The 14,404-nt window shown below is 41.7% G+C and overlaps 1 protein-coding gene across 1 annotated transcript; it reads right to left on the bottom strand.

Moving 5' to 3' along the window:
• Nucleotides 1-10,632: 10,632 nt before the first annotated feature.
• Nucleotides 10,633-14,374, bottom strand: MYOD1 (myogenic differentiation 1). The gene is made up of 3 exons (XM_005522309.3): nucleotides 13,648-14,374; nucleotides 12,079-12,157; nucleotides 10,633-11,514 (listed from the first exon to the last, which is right to left on the bottom strand). The coding sequence occupies exons 1-3, from the start codon at nucleotides 14,200-14,202 to the stop codon at nucleotides 11,264-11,266; spliced, it is 885 nt and encodes a 294-aa protein (XP_005522366.1). The 5' UTR covers nucleotides 14,203-14,374; the 3' UTR covers nucleotides 10,633-11,263.
• Nucleotides 14,375-14,404: the final 30 nt, after the last annotated feature.

Raw genomic sequence — 14,404 nt, 5'->3', positions numbered from 1 at the left:
TTGGAACCATTTACCATGTCCTATAGCTAGAGTTTCAGAAAAGGCCAGGGACTTGGCTTTATTTTATTAGTTAATTTGTTCTGGGGAGTCCTAGAAGGTCCTTGACTTTCTCAGACTGGCCTAGTCAGCCTTTTCTGAAAAAAACCCTACTAATGCTGTCATTACGTTTTTAAGATCTCAGCCAATTTGCAGGTGCATGAACATAGCAACAGACACAAACACATAGATACAGACATATGTATTTCACAACTACTATATACAGAATACAGAACAGGAGGTGCTAGTCTTTTCTTGAAAAAGGCATGCAGCTCAGTGCTGCAAGTGCATCTTTTTCATTTAACCACCAAAAAAAAGCAAAAAACAAACCAGGATCTGTTTCTGACTAAGAAGTATGGAATATGCTCCATTTTATAAAATGTATGTACTTAACCAACAGCTGACTATTTCTCCAATACAACAAAATAATTACAACTTTTTTTTTTTTTTACTTAAATGAGAACTTAATTTTAGTTGAATGATTCACTTTTCACAGCTGTTATTACTTCTTCAGCGTACTCTGTGTTCACAATAGTAACTGAAATGTCCTCGGGCAAACAGATGGGAAAATGGCCTGCAAGTCTTTATTGTTATAAACGATTTGTAAAACTTTAGATGTTGAAAGGTAAGAACAGTTTAAATAAATCTCAACAATTCTGACTCAAAGGTTTAAAGCATTGCTTAAATCCCTTGATTAACCCAGCTTCTCAATATTTGACATGAATCAATAACTCTGAGATGTCTTTTCTGTTCCCTAGCTTTGTAAATATTTATGCAGCTGGTCCCATGAAATATGACATTTAATCCTGTTGAAGTAATTATTTGAATGCTGCATATGAAGAGATATAAAGTATAATAGTTCCAGTGATGCTAGTTAAATAGTTGGCACTAAAGATGAAATCTGCTGGATTTCTTTTGTCAAGAGCCAGGATTTATACAATATAAATGTGAGTAAATGGAAAGCAAAATCCACGTTTTGTCCCAGATCTTGAACTAGCTGCTGGGAATGTAGGTTTCTTTATCCTGTCTCATGCCTGGGCCTATACCTTAGCATTAATACCAGCCTTTTGTTCCAGTTAAATGAAGTGTTGAGAGCTAGAAGAAAGGCAATAGTGAAGGGATGGCACCTCTATTAGCTCGTCCTCTGCCTTTCCCTTCTGGGACACACTATAATGAATGGTCTCTGCACTCCAGGGAGCAGGAATATGCTCTACCCGGAATTTCTAGGACCTGGGGAAGACTTCTGTAGGAATTCTAGTGCAATAGGATTACACCAGCCCTCCACACTGTGGCTGGAATTCCTGTCAAGATTTGCAGCAGGTTTATATTTAAATGGTTTTGTTTGAGGCACAGTGATTGATATGCATGTTCCTATGACGCTGCACTTTTAGTCATTGTTTACTGATTCAGTCTGATTCATCTGTGGGTTCTGCCAGGTTTTGCAGTCGTAGTCTTTGCCTCTAGGTAGTCCAGCAGTAGAAGGAATTGGGAAATAATGAGGAAGCAGAGAAAGATCACAGTGGGACAAGATATTCAGAGTTGGCCTGCAAGAAATCAGAGTTAAGTCTTCCTTCAGAAATGCTCCATTCTCATATAAAATTGGACCTTTCTGTTCTTCTAGGATGGATTCTCATCCTAAGACAGCCTATAATAGCATGTTTATCAGCTTTCCTATGAAGGAATGAGAAAAAACAGTGTCCAATACAAATTAGATTTATTATCAAATCTATAATAAAAACCTTTTTTTTCCTTTGAAAAATTTCTAACTGTAATAAAAAATGCAATAGATTTCTACAGTTTCTTCTGAAATTGTTCTCCAGCTTATCCTGCCTGTTAAAAAGTGGAGGAAATGATTGCTTGTGTGGTAGTAATTCGGGATATGGGCAAAGATGCCCATATGCTTATATGCTTATCTGCTTTATCATGCCAAGCCCCTTGAGAAGCCAGCATTCATTATATAGGAAGGTCTTCATGCAAGTGCTGTGCTTGTGTGGCCCAGTTTGACCATTGCATAATCCAAGCAGACAGATGCATGCTGCAAAGGACGGTGCACCACAGAAAAAGGTGACAGGGGAATTCAGTGAAATTACTCTTGGTTTTCCTGAGTTTATGTTTGTAAAGCCCTTAGGAGGTATTTTGACCAATATATCCACAAATATCTATACTTCTGATTAGGTCAAAATCCAGATGATTGCATTGTGTTACTAATGGAATCTTCTTCAGCTTTGTTTCCATATTCTGTTGTATTGCTTCTCTTATTGACTATTTCTCCCCTCCCAACCCTAGGCTGAATAGGATCTGCAGAATGCTGCTTATGTTTAGGGATATACTTTCAGGTACAGGATTGTAATAAGATACAGGTTGGGACTGAAATAATAAAAACGTTTCTGAAAAAAAGTTTGGATTTTCAGGTACACCTGAATGTTTTGAAGGTGCAAGAAATCTGGGGGGATTTGGTCCAGTTGGAAATCAGGCTAGAGATAATATATCAAAGTATGAATTAAAACTTTCCAAGCTGAAAATATAAAACTAATTATCTTGGTTAAGAAAAAATAAAATATTTTGCTTATTCTAGCCAATAAATGTTAATGTGTAGATACCAAGTTAACAAGTACATAAAATAGCAATGGGACAAATTAAGAGAGTTGTGTTAATGTGCACAGACATTTGCTCAGTCAACCAAAGTTCCTAAAGGCTCAGCTGCAAGTCTGGAAACATAAACACTCATGCCTAAAATAGAATTTTTTTTTTTTCTTTCTCCATTGTGTATTTTACCACCAAACCAAACAAAAAAGGCCACAGGTAATGGTCATGGAGTGCTTGAAGGGCATCTACCTTCCCTCATCACAAAGTGAAGGTATCTCGGACACTTTTAGCTGCAAAACATACATGCAGGTACCACTGTGTGATTCAGCTGTTAGGACTAGGTGATCTGATCAATCTTTTCTGTATCTCTTGTTCATAAGAATTATTTGTACTTAAAGGAAGGAATAATGTTTTGGCAATCACATTTGAGGAATAGTTTGTTTGGGGTTTCTTTTCCCCCCTAAGATGCACAGCAGAACTCAGAATTCTTATGGCAAAGAAAGGCCAGAGAGCAGATGAGGTGAGATGACAGATTCGGGTAAAACATGAGCAGCCAGCTCACAACAAGCAAGTTCATTGCGTGACAGTCTTCCTGTTCTTCCCTAGGGACTGAGCAGAATGGTTCAAGACGGAGCAGATGGAAACAGCTGCCAACAGATGAGTACTGGAATGGATTCAAGCCACGCTACTTGCTGGAACTCGAGAGTTTGTGATGGCCTGAGCTTTCCCAACCACAGATACCTAAGATTTGGAGCTAGGCAGCTGTCAGTCAGTTCTTATTTATGAGGACCATTTAAAAAACCCCACTTTTGTCCTATGGTGTGGGGAATCTTTTGAGCTGTGGTTACAGATAATACTAAAGATCAAAGAACCCTACTAAGATATTTTTCATGAATGTGTCTATCTCATAGTCCATTCACTCAAAATTATTTTTCTCTTGACCTTGAGCTGAGATTTAACAGGTGGGTAAAAGGTAAATTTAGGAAGGCCAGTGACGTAATGCTGACACTTTTATGTCTTGCATAATTTCGAGCATACTATGAAGAATAATAAATGGCAAAAACTAAAGTGTCCTTGGCAAACAATCAAACAGAATAGCACCCTGTGATATTTTTACCTTTGTTTCCCCTTACCACACACAGTTTTTACTCCCACAGAGCTTGAAATATTATCCCAGCATGTTAATTTATTTCTTCCAGAGTTGCTCTGACCATTGCATTTAACATCTCTCTTGGAAGTACTTCAAACCAAGTGGCTGGCTCCATCTCTAGCTTTGTTAATTAGGCACATTACTCGCTTGCTTTTTTTCATATCGCTTAATGTAATTGGCATTTGTGAAGCTTTTGAAAGGCATGTTTGGGACTACATTTTGTGCAGCTGGCTTTCAACTGCAAGCTGTTTCAAGTGTGTAGTTCTGTAGAGGACAGCCTTTGAGAGAGTAGAGCATGTGTGCCTAGCACATACCACACTTCCTTTCCAAAGGGAACAAAGGGATGCGAGTGTGGACTGTCCTGTACAAAGGAACATGTGTGACACATGAACCCCCTTGCATGAATTTGTATTTCTATGGCATTAGATGTGTAATGAGAGCATTACGTGCCCTGGATGAAGAACAGTTCTCCCTTTACAAGCTGTTGCATAAATGCTTTGCTTTGTCATGGTCTTCATCCCGAACTTCAGGCCACACATAGGGATGCCTTGCCATATAGACACAAAAGCCTGTAGTTTTTCTGTAAAAGTGCATCTTTGAGCATCCAAACTCAGACCATGAACTTGTACTTGCTGTAATAATCCAAACAGGTAAGAGTACCGATACACTGTGTCCACTGCCAGCCAGACTGATGAATTTACACTGGGTAGGAAATCGGCTGATTGATTTCAGTTGTCACGGTGTGAAATGACGCTCTCTACCTGAGCTGAGAAAGAGTTAGATGTGAGAGTTTAGGGGGAAAAAAGGGAACGTGTGCACTAAAAACAAAGATGTCAAAGTCCTGTTTTTCATGGAAAGGCTGCCCTCCGGTGGCCTGGAGAAAAACCTACACTCTGCTTGTTGGTTCAGTAATGCGCTTTCACGCTGCAGCAAGCGGCAGCTCTCAAATGTGGATTGTCTAGGCTGCCACTTCAGGAAACCCACAGATGCCATAAAAACAAGTAAAAAAATTCAGCGCAAAAAGGTATTGCTTTATTTGGTTTAGGATTCAGAAGCAGAGAATCGATGTGAAAAAAAAGGAATGTTGTGTGGTCAAAGTATAAATGAATCATAGAATGGTTTGCGTTGGAAAAGACTTTCAAGATCATCTCATTCCAACCCCTCTGCTATGGAAAAGGACACCTCTTACTATCCCAGGTTGCTCAGAGTCCCATCCAGCCTGACCTTGAACACTACCAGGGATGGGGCATGCACAGCTTCTCTGGGCAACCTCTTCCAGTGCCTCACCACCCTCACAGTAAAGAATTGCTTTCTAATGTATAATCTAAACCTACTCTCTTTCAGTCTGAAGTCATTCCCCCTTGTGCTGTCACTACATGGTCTTTTAAACAGTCTCCTTAATCTTGTATTTTCCCTTCAGGTACTGGAAGGGCACCCTAAAGCCTTCTCTTTTCCAGGCTAAACAGTTCCAACTCTCTCAGCCTTTCCTTGTAGGAGAGGTGCTCTATCCCTCTGTTCATCTTGGTGGCCTCCTCTGGACTTGCTCCAGCAGATCAATATCCCTTCTATGCTGAGGACCCAGAGCTGGATGCACAGGTCCAGATGGGATCTCATCAGAGCAGAGTAGAGGGAAAAGTCACCTCCCTTGGTCAGGTGGCCAAGATTTATGCCCTGCTGAGGGACTTTGTCACCAGGGAATCTCATTGTGATCCTGCTGTCATCTGCAGTTCCTGTGCATCTTGGCAAGCAGCCTGTCTCCCCCAGGATGACTGCTCTCAGCACAGGCCATACAATGCCTTCAAAGACCTTACAGTTTCTCCCTCTTTTTGTCTTTTTTTTTTCACTTAAAAAAAAGAAAAATAGAATGGTGCCACAACATTTGTCTAGCAATAAAAAAGCCAAAACCCAACCAACCTACTATTCTTCCAATTTTTTCTCCCTGTTTCTGTAGAAAGTTCGTGGCAGGAAATAATTTTTTTTTTTCCAGTATATTTTCCTTGATGTAACTAATGTATGGGCCTCCAGGTGCTGACTGAAGACTGAATTTTTTTTGCTGTTTCTGCACCAACAAACCTTACATTATAGAAAGATGATGAAACAGAACATGGAATTCACCAAGCAACGATTTCAGGAAGAAATGCAGTTTAAATTTTTCCCAGCAGATGTGGCTGTTGGACCAGAAAAGGCTCAATGTCATTTCAGGTGGGTTAGGGAGGACTGTGGAGATTGGGAGACCACCTTCTACTGCCATGGACATACAGCACTAGATAACTGTGCTGAGACAGACTTCTGAGTGAATCTGACTCCCAAAAAAACCCAACCAACAAACCAACCAAAATTGCATGATTAAGTGGGTTATTGTCTGTTAGAATTTTTAGTAAATTTTTAATAAATAATTACAGTATTTGCCTCCCTGTTGATTAATGTGAGGTTATTCACTGAATATTCATTACATAAAATAGCACGCTTGTTGATGGCATTATGATGTCTGTGTATGGTAAAAGTTATTGGTGTTGTAGGAAGAAAATGTGAGTTCAGTGCCATGTTGAATACATTATTGGGAAACCCCTGAGGTTTTTCTATCACCCTATGGTTACAGGATAAGTCAGTTTTCACCTTTAGCTTACAATGTTAAGGTAGTTCAGAAGTGTCTGTGTATGCAACATGTAGGTTTCTGGGTCCACAGGGAAATTTCTGGGTTCCTTGTACTGGCCCAAGTGGCTTTATATCAGACATATTTCTAATTCCTGCTAGGTCCTGTGAGGGAAAGGACTATCTGACAGCTCTTCTGTATTATGCTAGGGACAATCCCCTCCCTTGTTAGCCCTGAAATGTCAGATATTGAAAGGTCTTCACTTAATGACATTCCCAGTTGTGCAACAATCCTGTTGAGAAGGGAGCATGCTGCATCCATCAAGTAGAGGAGGTCATGGCTGTTCAACAGTTTTACTAGAAAACCAGTGATTTGAAAGGCTGAGGGAGGGTGAGCTGATAGTAAATAGTGTTTAATGAGATACTTGGATGTGCCTCCCAAGATTATCTCCAGGTCGTGCTGTCAGAGATTTGCACTCTGACTCTACAAAGGCCTTTTTTACCTACTGCCTGCGAAGCCAAGATTGCCACATGTAAGTTATGTGAAATGACCTCCATACCATCTCCTGCTATCACAGGCTCCATGTCAGCCACTCATTTAGGAATGGTTGTAGGCTTTCAGCACTATTATGGGGGCAGTTTCTAGTTTGTATTTTCAAGATCAGGTGAGCACTAAAGCCTGGCAGCTTGTTCAGAGGGTTGTGCTCAGGGGGATCGGCACATCTGAAAGTGTTGTGACAGAAATGGGTCAGTGACCAGAGCACAAGGGTCACAGCAGGGAGTTTGTCCTGGCTTTGCACCGCTATGTGAACACTATCCCACACAGTACTATGTGCAGTAGTCTGAAAATATTCCTCCTGAAGCTGGAAATATTCCTATTGATTTCAAGGAAATTTGTAAACAAAAAGGAAATATTAATTAATTCATTAAAATTCATGAGTATGAGGTACAAACGTTTTCTTGCTTATTTTGGATGTAGTTCTTCTGAAGATAGCAGTTTTGGCCCTTTGCACACTCTCAACCTTTCAAATATCTCTGTAAAATATAAGATATAAAATGAAAACTGTTTTTCCGTCCACTTTCAAGGGTTTTTTTTAAGGTCTTTATCTTGAGTTGAAAATGAAGTCATTTTAGAAGAGCAGCATCTGGTATGAAGCAACTGCCAATTTAATGTCTCTTTAATATATTTGGATACAGATAATAAAATCTTTTTAAGGGGAAAAAATATACCAGGAATAGTTCATATATCTTTCACCTGAGATTGAGTGTTCAGTACGTCAAATACTTCTATAGCAGTATTGCTATGATAATGCAGGAAATGGTGTTTAACATTGTTATTTGAAAACCCAGCAATTTTATTGCACTTTGTTGTGAAATATTGAAAGTAGGAAAAAGATTGTCTTCATTCTTATATGTGCAAATTGATCTGATGAAATGTAAAATCGGAGCATTTAGTATATGTAAGTGAGGTATAAATTTCTTCCTCTTCGCTTTTTCCATAGCAGTGATTTGAATGAGATAAACCAGTATTACTGGGCTTGTCATGCAGCGCTTTCTTAAGTTACCAAATCAAATCAAACATTCCTAAAATACGCACTTACCATTGTGTTTGAAGACAGCTACTTTCCTTTATTTGTTTGTATCTGTATGACTTTCCCTTCAAAGGCAGTTAGGAAACATCATATTGAACTGGAACCTGTGTGATACAAACTTCCAGACTATCAGTGTGTGTTCAGAGCCTGTGCTGGAGTGTTTCTGTAGACCAAGGTAGGCTGTACTTTGTCTTGTAGGATCAACCTTAAGTGCCTAAATTCATCTTTACAAGCCCAGTTTAAGAACCAAAGTTTGTAAATGTTGGCTCAGTCTTGCATATGCTCCTTGGCTGTGTCAGAACTAAACTAAAGCTCTGAATCTAAATATTACTGGCTTCAAAATATTTACTCATAGACTGGGATATATTTCTATCAGTCACATGCTGTCCTCTTGATGCACAGGACTTTGTTTTAAATACATTTATTACCTTAGAAATAAACAGAAAGAAATGGCACAGGGGAATAAGTTTTCTTATCAAAGTAAAATATAAATATATTTGTAACCTAAACACGCATTTATCAGTGCTGGTGCCCTTTGGCCTTACTCCAGTGAACTTTTCTCACTGACATCAATGGGAGAAAGATGGGCTTTGCATAGGAAACCTATGAATGTTTTTTCTTCATCATCCATCCATCTATTTTGGGATGTGCTAAATGCCTGTTCTCTGTTGTAACATTAACATCAGTATGTGGAAACTCGGGTGGCTAAAATAAATCAGTGAAATGCAATATACATGACTTCACATGGAACTGTGTGTACGTTGTTGAGCACAAGTGCCCTGTGCCCGCTCCGCCATGCCAGCCCTACAGCCGGGTACCCCATTGTGTCCCTCAGAAGTGGGCTGCAAGCAAGGCGGGCAAGGAACTGTGTGCTAACAGCATGTCCAGAGCCTCATTTAATGGTAGTAAAATGGATATTTTTACTGGACTCAAATTATGGGGATTAAAAGATCCTTAGTATTTCACAGAGGCATTTTTTTTGATCTTTTGCGTTGTGGGCCCGATTGTTTGCTGAAGGCAATGAAAACTATATTGATAATGTTAGGTCCTGATTTGTGAGGTACCTGTCTCTCCTTAGCTTTTCCAAGGCATACAGGCTTCCAACTAACCTGGGCTATTTTTCTAACCTTAGCAGACACCCTCCTGATTCATATTAGTATAAATTATCACATTCTCAAATTAGTTTGATTTTTATTTTTAATGGAAAAATGAAAAGGGTAAACTCAGTCTTAATGGATTTAATGTTTTCTGCCCACAGGGAAAAATCAATGGGAGACCTTTACGAAGTTGGACTTTGATGAAGATGCTGAGTGGCCAGTCCTGCCTCAGAGTCTCCACTGATCTGTGGTAGCCTGGGCTGCTCCACAGAATGGTCCTGTGCCTCAACACTGATTTATCATCCACCATGACCACAAGCTCATGGATGAGGAAGGAATACCCATGGCTGCTACCATCCCTGCCCCTCTAGCTTTGGATAAATCACCAAGCTTGGAGCATGACCACCCCAGGAAGAAGGAGAAGCAACTGCATTTCTCTGCTCAACATATGGCAATTTGGTCCTCTCCTCTCCACAGAGCATTGATCTTCAAGGCCATACATGATACATGAGTGGGACACATTCCCTGGAATTAGCTGTTCCCTCTTTCTTTTTCATGCTTAAGAGGTAAGAGCTGCACCAACTTCCTCTATAATAGTCACCTAACAGAGAGTACAAAGTATTCTTTGTACTGTCAGCAAAGTATGATGATACCTAGATTGGTTTTCAGTGTGTTTTTTTGTTTTTATTTTACTGTGATGTTTTTACAAAATCCATAAATCATAGGGATGTGATAAGAAACAGGTTATAGTTGCTGGTTATTCTTGTCCAGATGCACAGAAATGCCCTGATTGTTACTTTCCAACAACAGCCAGCTCGGGCATAACAGTTTTCAGTTGCACAGCCAGCTTTCAAGGTTACACATAGATACTGAATGAAACAGAGCCCACAGGTTATTTTTAGAGAGGCTCTAAACAAGAAGTAAATCCCTGGAGCAGTGCTGCCAGAGATGCATAAAGTTCAAATCCAAATTAAAACTGCCTATCTTTGGCTTAAATTCCAACTTGAATTTGAGGTAAACTCTGATCTATAACTTGAACTTTATGACAAAAACTCCTTTGCAATTAGTTTCTAATACCTGAGAATACATGAACCTGGTAAGAACACTTGAAAAATAGAACTTGAATGAAAAATGTGAATGTTTGTCCAAAAATGCAGTACCTGTTCTTGTGAGATAATGTTGTATGACTTTAAGTTTCAGTAGCTACACTGGAATTTAGAGTCTAATTTTTTGTGATTCTTAGTTTCAACACAGCTTTGTAGGATCAAGTCCTACAATGTAATTGTAAATTTTGGGGACAGGATGAGAAACAGATGCTTATTTACTGATCCCTATAATAATGACCTGTGATGCTCAGGTCGAGGTTTAGTAATGACCATGACAGAAAATGAAGAAAAGAGATCCCTTGTCAGCAGCATATTTATGCAAAGTAGTGCAACTGAAGCATGTTCTTGATTTCTTTGCTGAATCAGAGCCTGTATCTTCTTCCTGCCAAGGCAGAGATCTAATACCACTCCTAAATGCACTAGTAATTCTAGAAGCCCTAATGAAAGTCAAGGTAACACCACAGATTTTATAAATAAAGGTCTTTATTTAGAATACTGTCGAAAACATTCTTGGCAACCACATCATATAAATATATAAAGTTAAACTTTAACACAACAAACCAAGCAATATTAAATATTTTAATTTTTTTTCCCCTTTTTGTTTTAGGTTGTTTTTTTTTTCTTTTTTTTTTTAAATGTATTTATTTTTCTCTTTTTTACCAGTTTTTTTTTTTTTTTTTTGGAAAGCAACTCTTATTTACAATTATACAAAAGTTTTATAAAAAATGGTCCACAACCTTATTTTGGCCAGAACAGGAGTAATAGGAAGGATCTATCATGCCACTACTGCTGTAGATTTCTATTTTCCTCCACATTCAAGAGCCAACTTCCTATTCCCCACAGCCCAGATTAAACATTGGCCGTTTCATGGTATACAATTTTATCTGTAGACGTATTAAATAACTTTAGTTTAACAACCAATAAATAACTATGTGTACTTCAAAGTGATACAGGTTTGCAAAGTTATATAGTTGAAGGAATTTTCAGTGATATTTTAAAACTGGAACAATAAGTCTTAAGAAGTCTTCTCAACCTTACAAAGCAGGTATTGAGCGAGGCCAAATGGAGCAAATTGCTTTTGGTGCAGTCCAGCTGGAGGGGTCCTTATAGCACTTGGTAGATGGGGTTGCTGCTGCTGTTATCCTGGGGAAGTGGGGTGCAGTTGGTGGGGGAAGGAATTTGGGCTCCACTATCACTCAGACTCACTCCTTCTGAAGGGGAACAGGGACTCCCTTCAGCAACAGTTTCCACTGAAGGCAGTATGGGGCATGTGGAATTATCTGTGGAAATCCTCTCTACAATGCTTGAGAGGCAATCAAGACTGGAAACAACAGAACTCTTCCCATGCTTTGCATCTAAAAAACAGACAAAAAGGCGCTCAGATTATCCAGTGGATAGTACAGTTTAGATTAGATCAGATTATCAGGGGGCAGTACCTATTTATGAGCATGTGAAGACACAGAGGAAATGAATATTGGTGAAGGACACCAATTATCAGAAAACAGATTGTAATTTCAAAATGGAAAAGAAGCCCTGCTCTGGGGACAGGGAGGAGCCAAGGCTTCACTGAGTTCATAGAAAGGGAAGACCAGATTTGAAATCAATCATAAATTACTCCAATTTGCATCAATGATAGAGTAAGAAGTCTTAATGTAGAATATGGTTAAATGCTGAAATTAGTTGCAGAGAATAACATACTTCTATCCAACTGTTAGATTTCCAAAGTAGGAAATGCAGCTGTAACACATCCCTGTATTTGCAAATACACCTAGAGGAAATCCAGTGCCTCTACCAGCAGCAATGGCTTGCTGCCTGGAAAGGCAGGTCCTCTCTCAACCCAGCTGGGCATGGAGCAGGCACAGGAAAGCTGCTGCACTGCCTGCCTCTGTCTCGGTGCCTCTGTTAGGGCACATACTCACCATTTGGGGACTCTGTGTAGTAGCTGCTGTCATAGCTGTTCCTTCTGCGAGAGCTGCAAGGAGGCCCGCTGTACTCCATCTGGGAAGGAGAGAAATCTGAGTGAGGTCAGACTCTTACCCAAATCCCAGAAACCATCTAAGTTTGTATTTCAGACTCTGGTCTGTGCCATCATTCCAGTCCTGGCTGAAATGCCATCAAGTTGTAGATTCTTTGAGTAAGGAAGAACATGACTTGGCTAGAAGGGGATCCACCCCAAAATATTTTATTTGGCACAGCTGTACCACAGGAAAGTTACCACCATGCCATTGAATGCTGCAGCTTTACAGGTAAGATGAGGGTTTCCAGCATTCTGATCAGATACAGCCCTTCATGTATCTTTAGTTTAGAACAGGGAGACTGAAAGGGGAATTATGTCTTTTTAATTTAGGTTTTGAAGGTTTTTCTAAACATGAATTCCTCTTTAAAAGCCTCTGTCTACCTTGTCTCTTTGTATTTCCTTCAGTTTCTCTTCCCATTTCCATTTCGTATAGAAAATGCTCTAGAACATTGACTAATATATTTGTTTCCAATATTTTAATCCACAATGAAATTCCTCTGTTAAAAGAGGCTGTATCTTAAAGAGGAATTGTTCATTTAAATCTCTCCAATCTGTTAAGTATCTCATAATTGCAGTAATTAAGTAACTCAACTCAGTAATTATTATCCCCACCAGAGCACAAAAAGTAATCTCTGGTCTGAAAGTGCAGCTCATGGCCTATCCAGAGAGGTGTCCTGGACTCTGGTCACCACATCCCAGCAGCCCAGAGTCAGACCAGAGACTGAACCTACAGCCCTAGCCAAAAGGTGTGGGGATGAGACACCCATTGGCACCCACCCTTCTTCTCCCATGCCCATAATGTACAAACAGGACTGAAAGCCTGGATTCTTCTTCCTATTGCTTGTAAATATCTGTGGAGGGGATGAAGTGAGTGAGAAGAGAAACTGAGAATCTTTTTCTTAAGGATCAAGAAAAACAATTCTTGTTGCTTAGACCCTCCCCCCATCATGATGAATGTCAGAAAACAAAACCCAGACTCTTAGCAAGAGAGTAGTTACTTAGAGAGTAGTTACACTGTGTAACTACCATGTCGTAGGGGTCCTTGCTCTCTGCTGTCCTTAGAGGATTCAAAGGTAATGACACAGCAGGAGATGGAAACAGGGATACCTCAGGAGCTATGGGAGTACCCGCAATGCCTCCAGGTGCCCATTCTAGGCAGCTTCCCAAAGTCCTCCCCCAGCAGCTTTGTCCTGTCTCCTCCAGGATATGGGGAACCTGCCTAACTTCTTACCCCAGGGAACAAAGCGTGTAAGAGATTCTTCTTCTTTCCCCAAGATCCTGTCATGCGGGAACCCCACCTCCCTTTGCTGCGGGTGCTCAAGGCACGAGAAAGGACTTTGTCTTCTGCCTGGGGAGGTACAGAAGGCAGCTGCTACAGGAAGGGCAGGAAGAGGTGACCTGCCCTGCTCAGGTTCGGACCAACAGCGTCCAGGGCACCTTGGTGGCAGGGAGTCCTCCCTGGGGCACTCACCATGCCGTCGGAGCAGTTGGAGCGGGGGCTGGAAGCGTCCGATTCCCCGCTGTAGTGCTCCAGCACCGGGTAATAAGCATCCTCCTGCTCCCGCAGCAGGGCCTGCAGGCTCTCGATGTAGCGGATGGCGTTGCGCAGGATCTCCACCTTGGGCAGGCGCTGGTTGGGGTTGGTGGAGGTGCAGCGCTTGAGGGTCTCGAAGGCCTCGTTGACCTTGCTGAGCCGCCGGCGCTCCCTCATGGTAGCGGCCTTACGGCGGTCGGCGTTGGTGGTCTTCCTCTTGCACGCCTTGCAGGCCCACAGCAGGCAGCGGCCAGCCTGGTGGTGCCCGCTGGGCGCCCGGACGTGCTCCTCCTCGTGCCCGTGGTGGTGCCCGTGGTGGTGCGGGTGCTCGTCGGGCTTCAGCAGACCCCCGACGTGCACCAGCCGGGGGTCCAGGTCCTCGAAGAAGTGCATGTCCGACGTGTTGAAGCACGGGTCATCGTAGAAGTCATCGGCCGCTGCGAAGGAGCAGAGGGAGCCCTCCGTCATCTCCATGGGGCCCAGTAAGTCCATGGGGGCGGCAGAGGGGGCGGCGGCTGGGCCGGAGGGGACAGCGAGGGGCTCAGAACGGAGGGGCCTTCGACCGGGCTGCTGTGCGACCGGGCGGGTGTGCGGAGCCGAGACCCCCGCAGCCTCTCCCAGGTGAGGCCACCAGCGCTGGCTCCTGCCCCGACCCCTCCCCAGCCGCGCCGGTCTGGGAGCGCCACTCGGGGCC

This window comes from Pseudopodoces humilis, chromosome 7, assembly GCF_049639895.1.
Source record: "Pseudopodoces humilis isolate 2021_Gansu_Grassland_sample_001 chromosome 7, ASM4963989v1, whole genome shotgun sequence".
Classification (NCBI taxonomy): Eukaryota; Metazoa; Chordata; class Aves; order Passeriformes; family Paridae; genus Pseudopodoces; species Pseudopodoces humilis.
Note: the sequence above shows the minus strand (reverse complement) of the source record. Positions and strands in the feature narration are given on the sequence as shown.

Excerpts from the sequence above, each read along its gene's own strand:
- MYOD1 (XM_005522309.3), bottom strand. The coding sequence starts at position 14,202 with ATGGACTTACTGGGCCCCATGGAGATGACGGAGGGCTCCCTCTGCTCC. Across the intron at positions 12,158-13,647 it reads CCAACTGCTCCGACGGCATG|ATGGAGTACAGCGGGCCTCC; the intron begins GTGAGTGCCCCA and ends TCTCCTTCCCAG. Across the intron at positions 11,515-12,078 it reads CTACACAGAGTCCCCAAATG|ATGCAAAGCATGGGAAGAGT; the intron begins GTGAGTATGTGC and ends TCTGTTTTTTAG.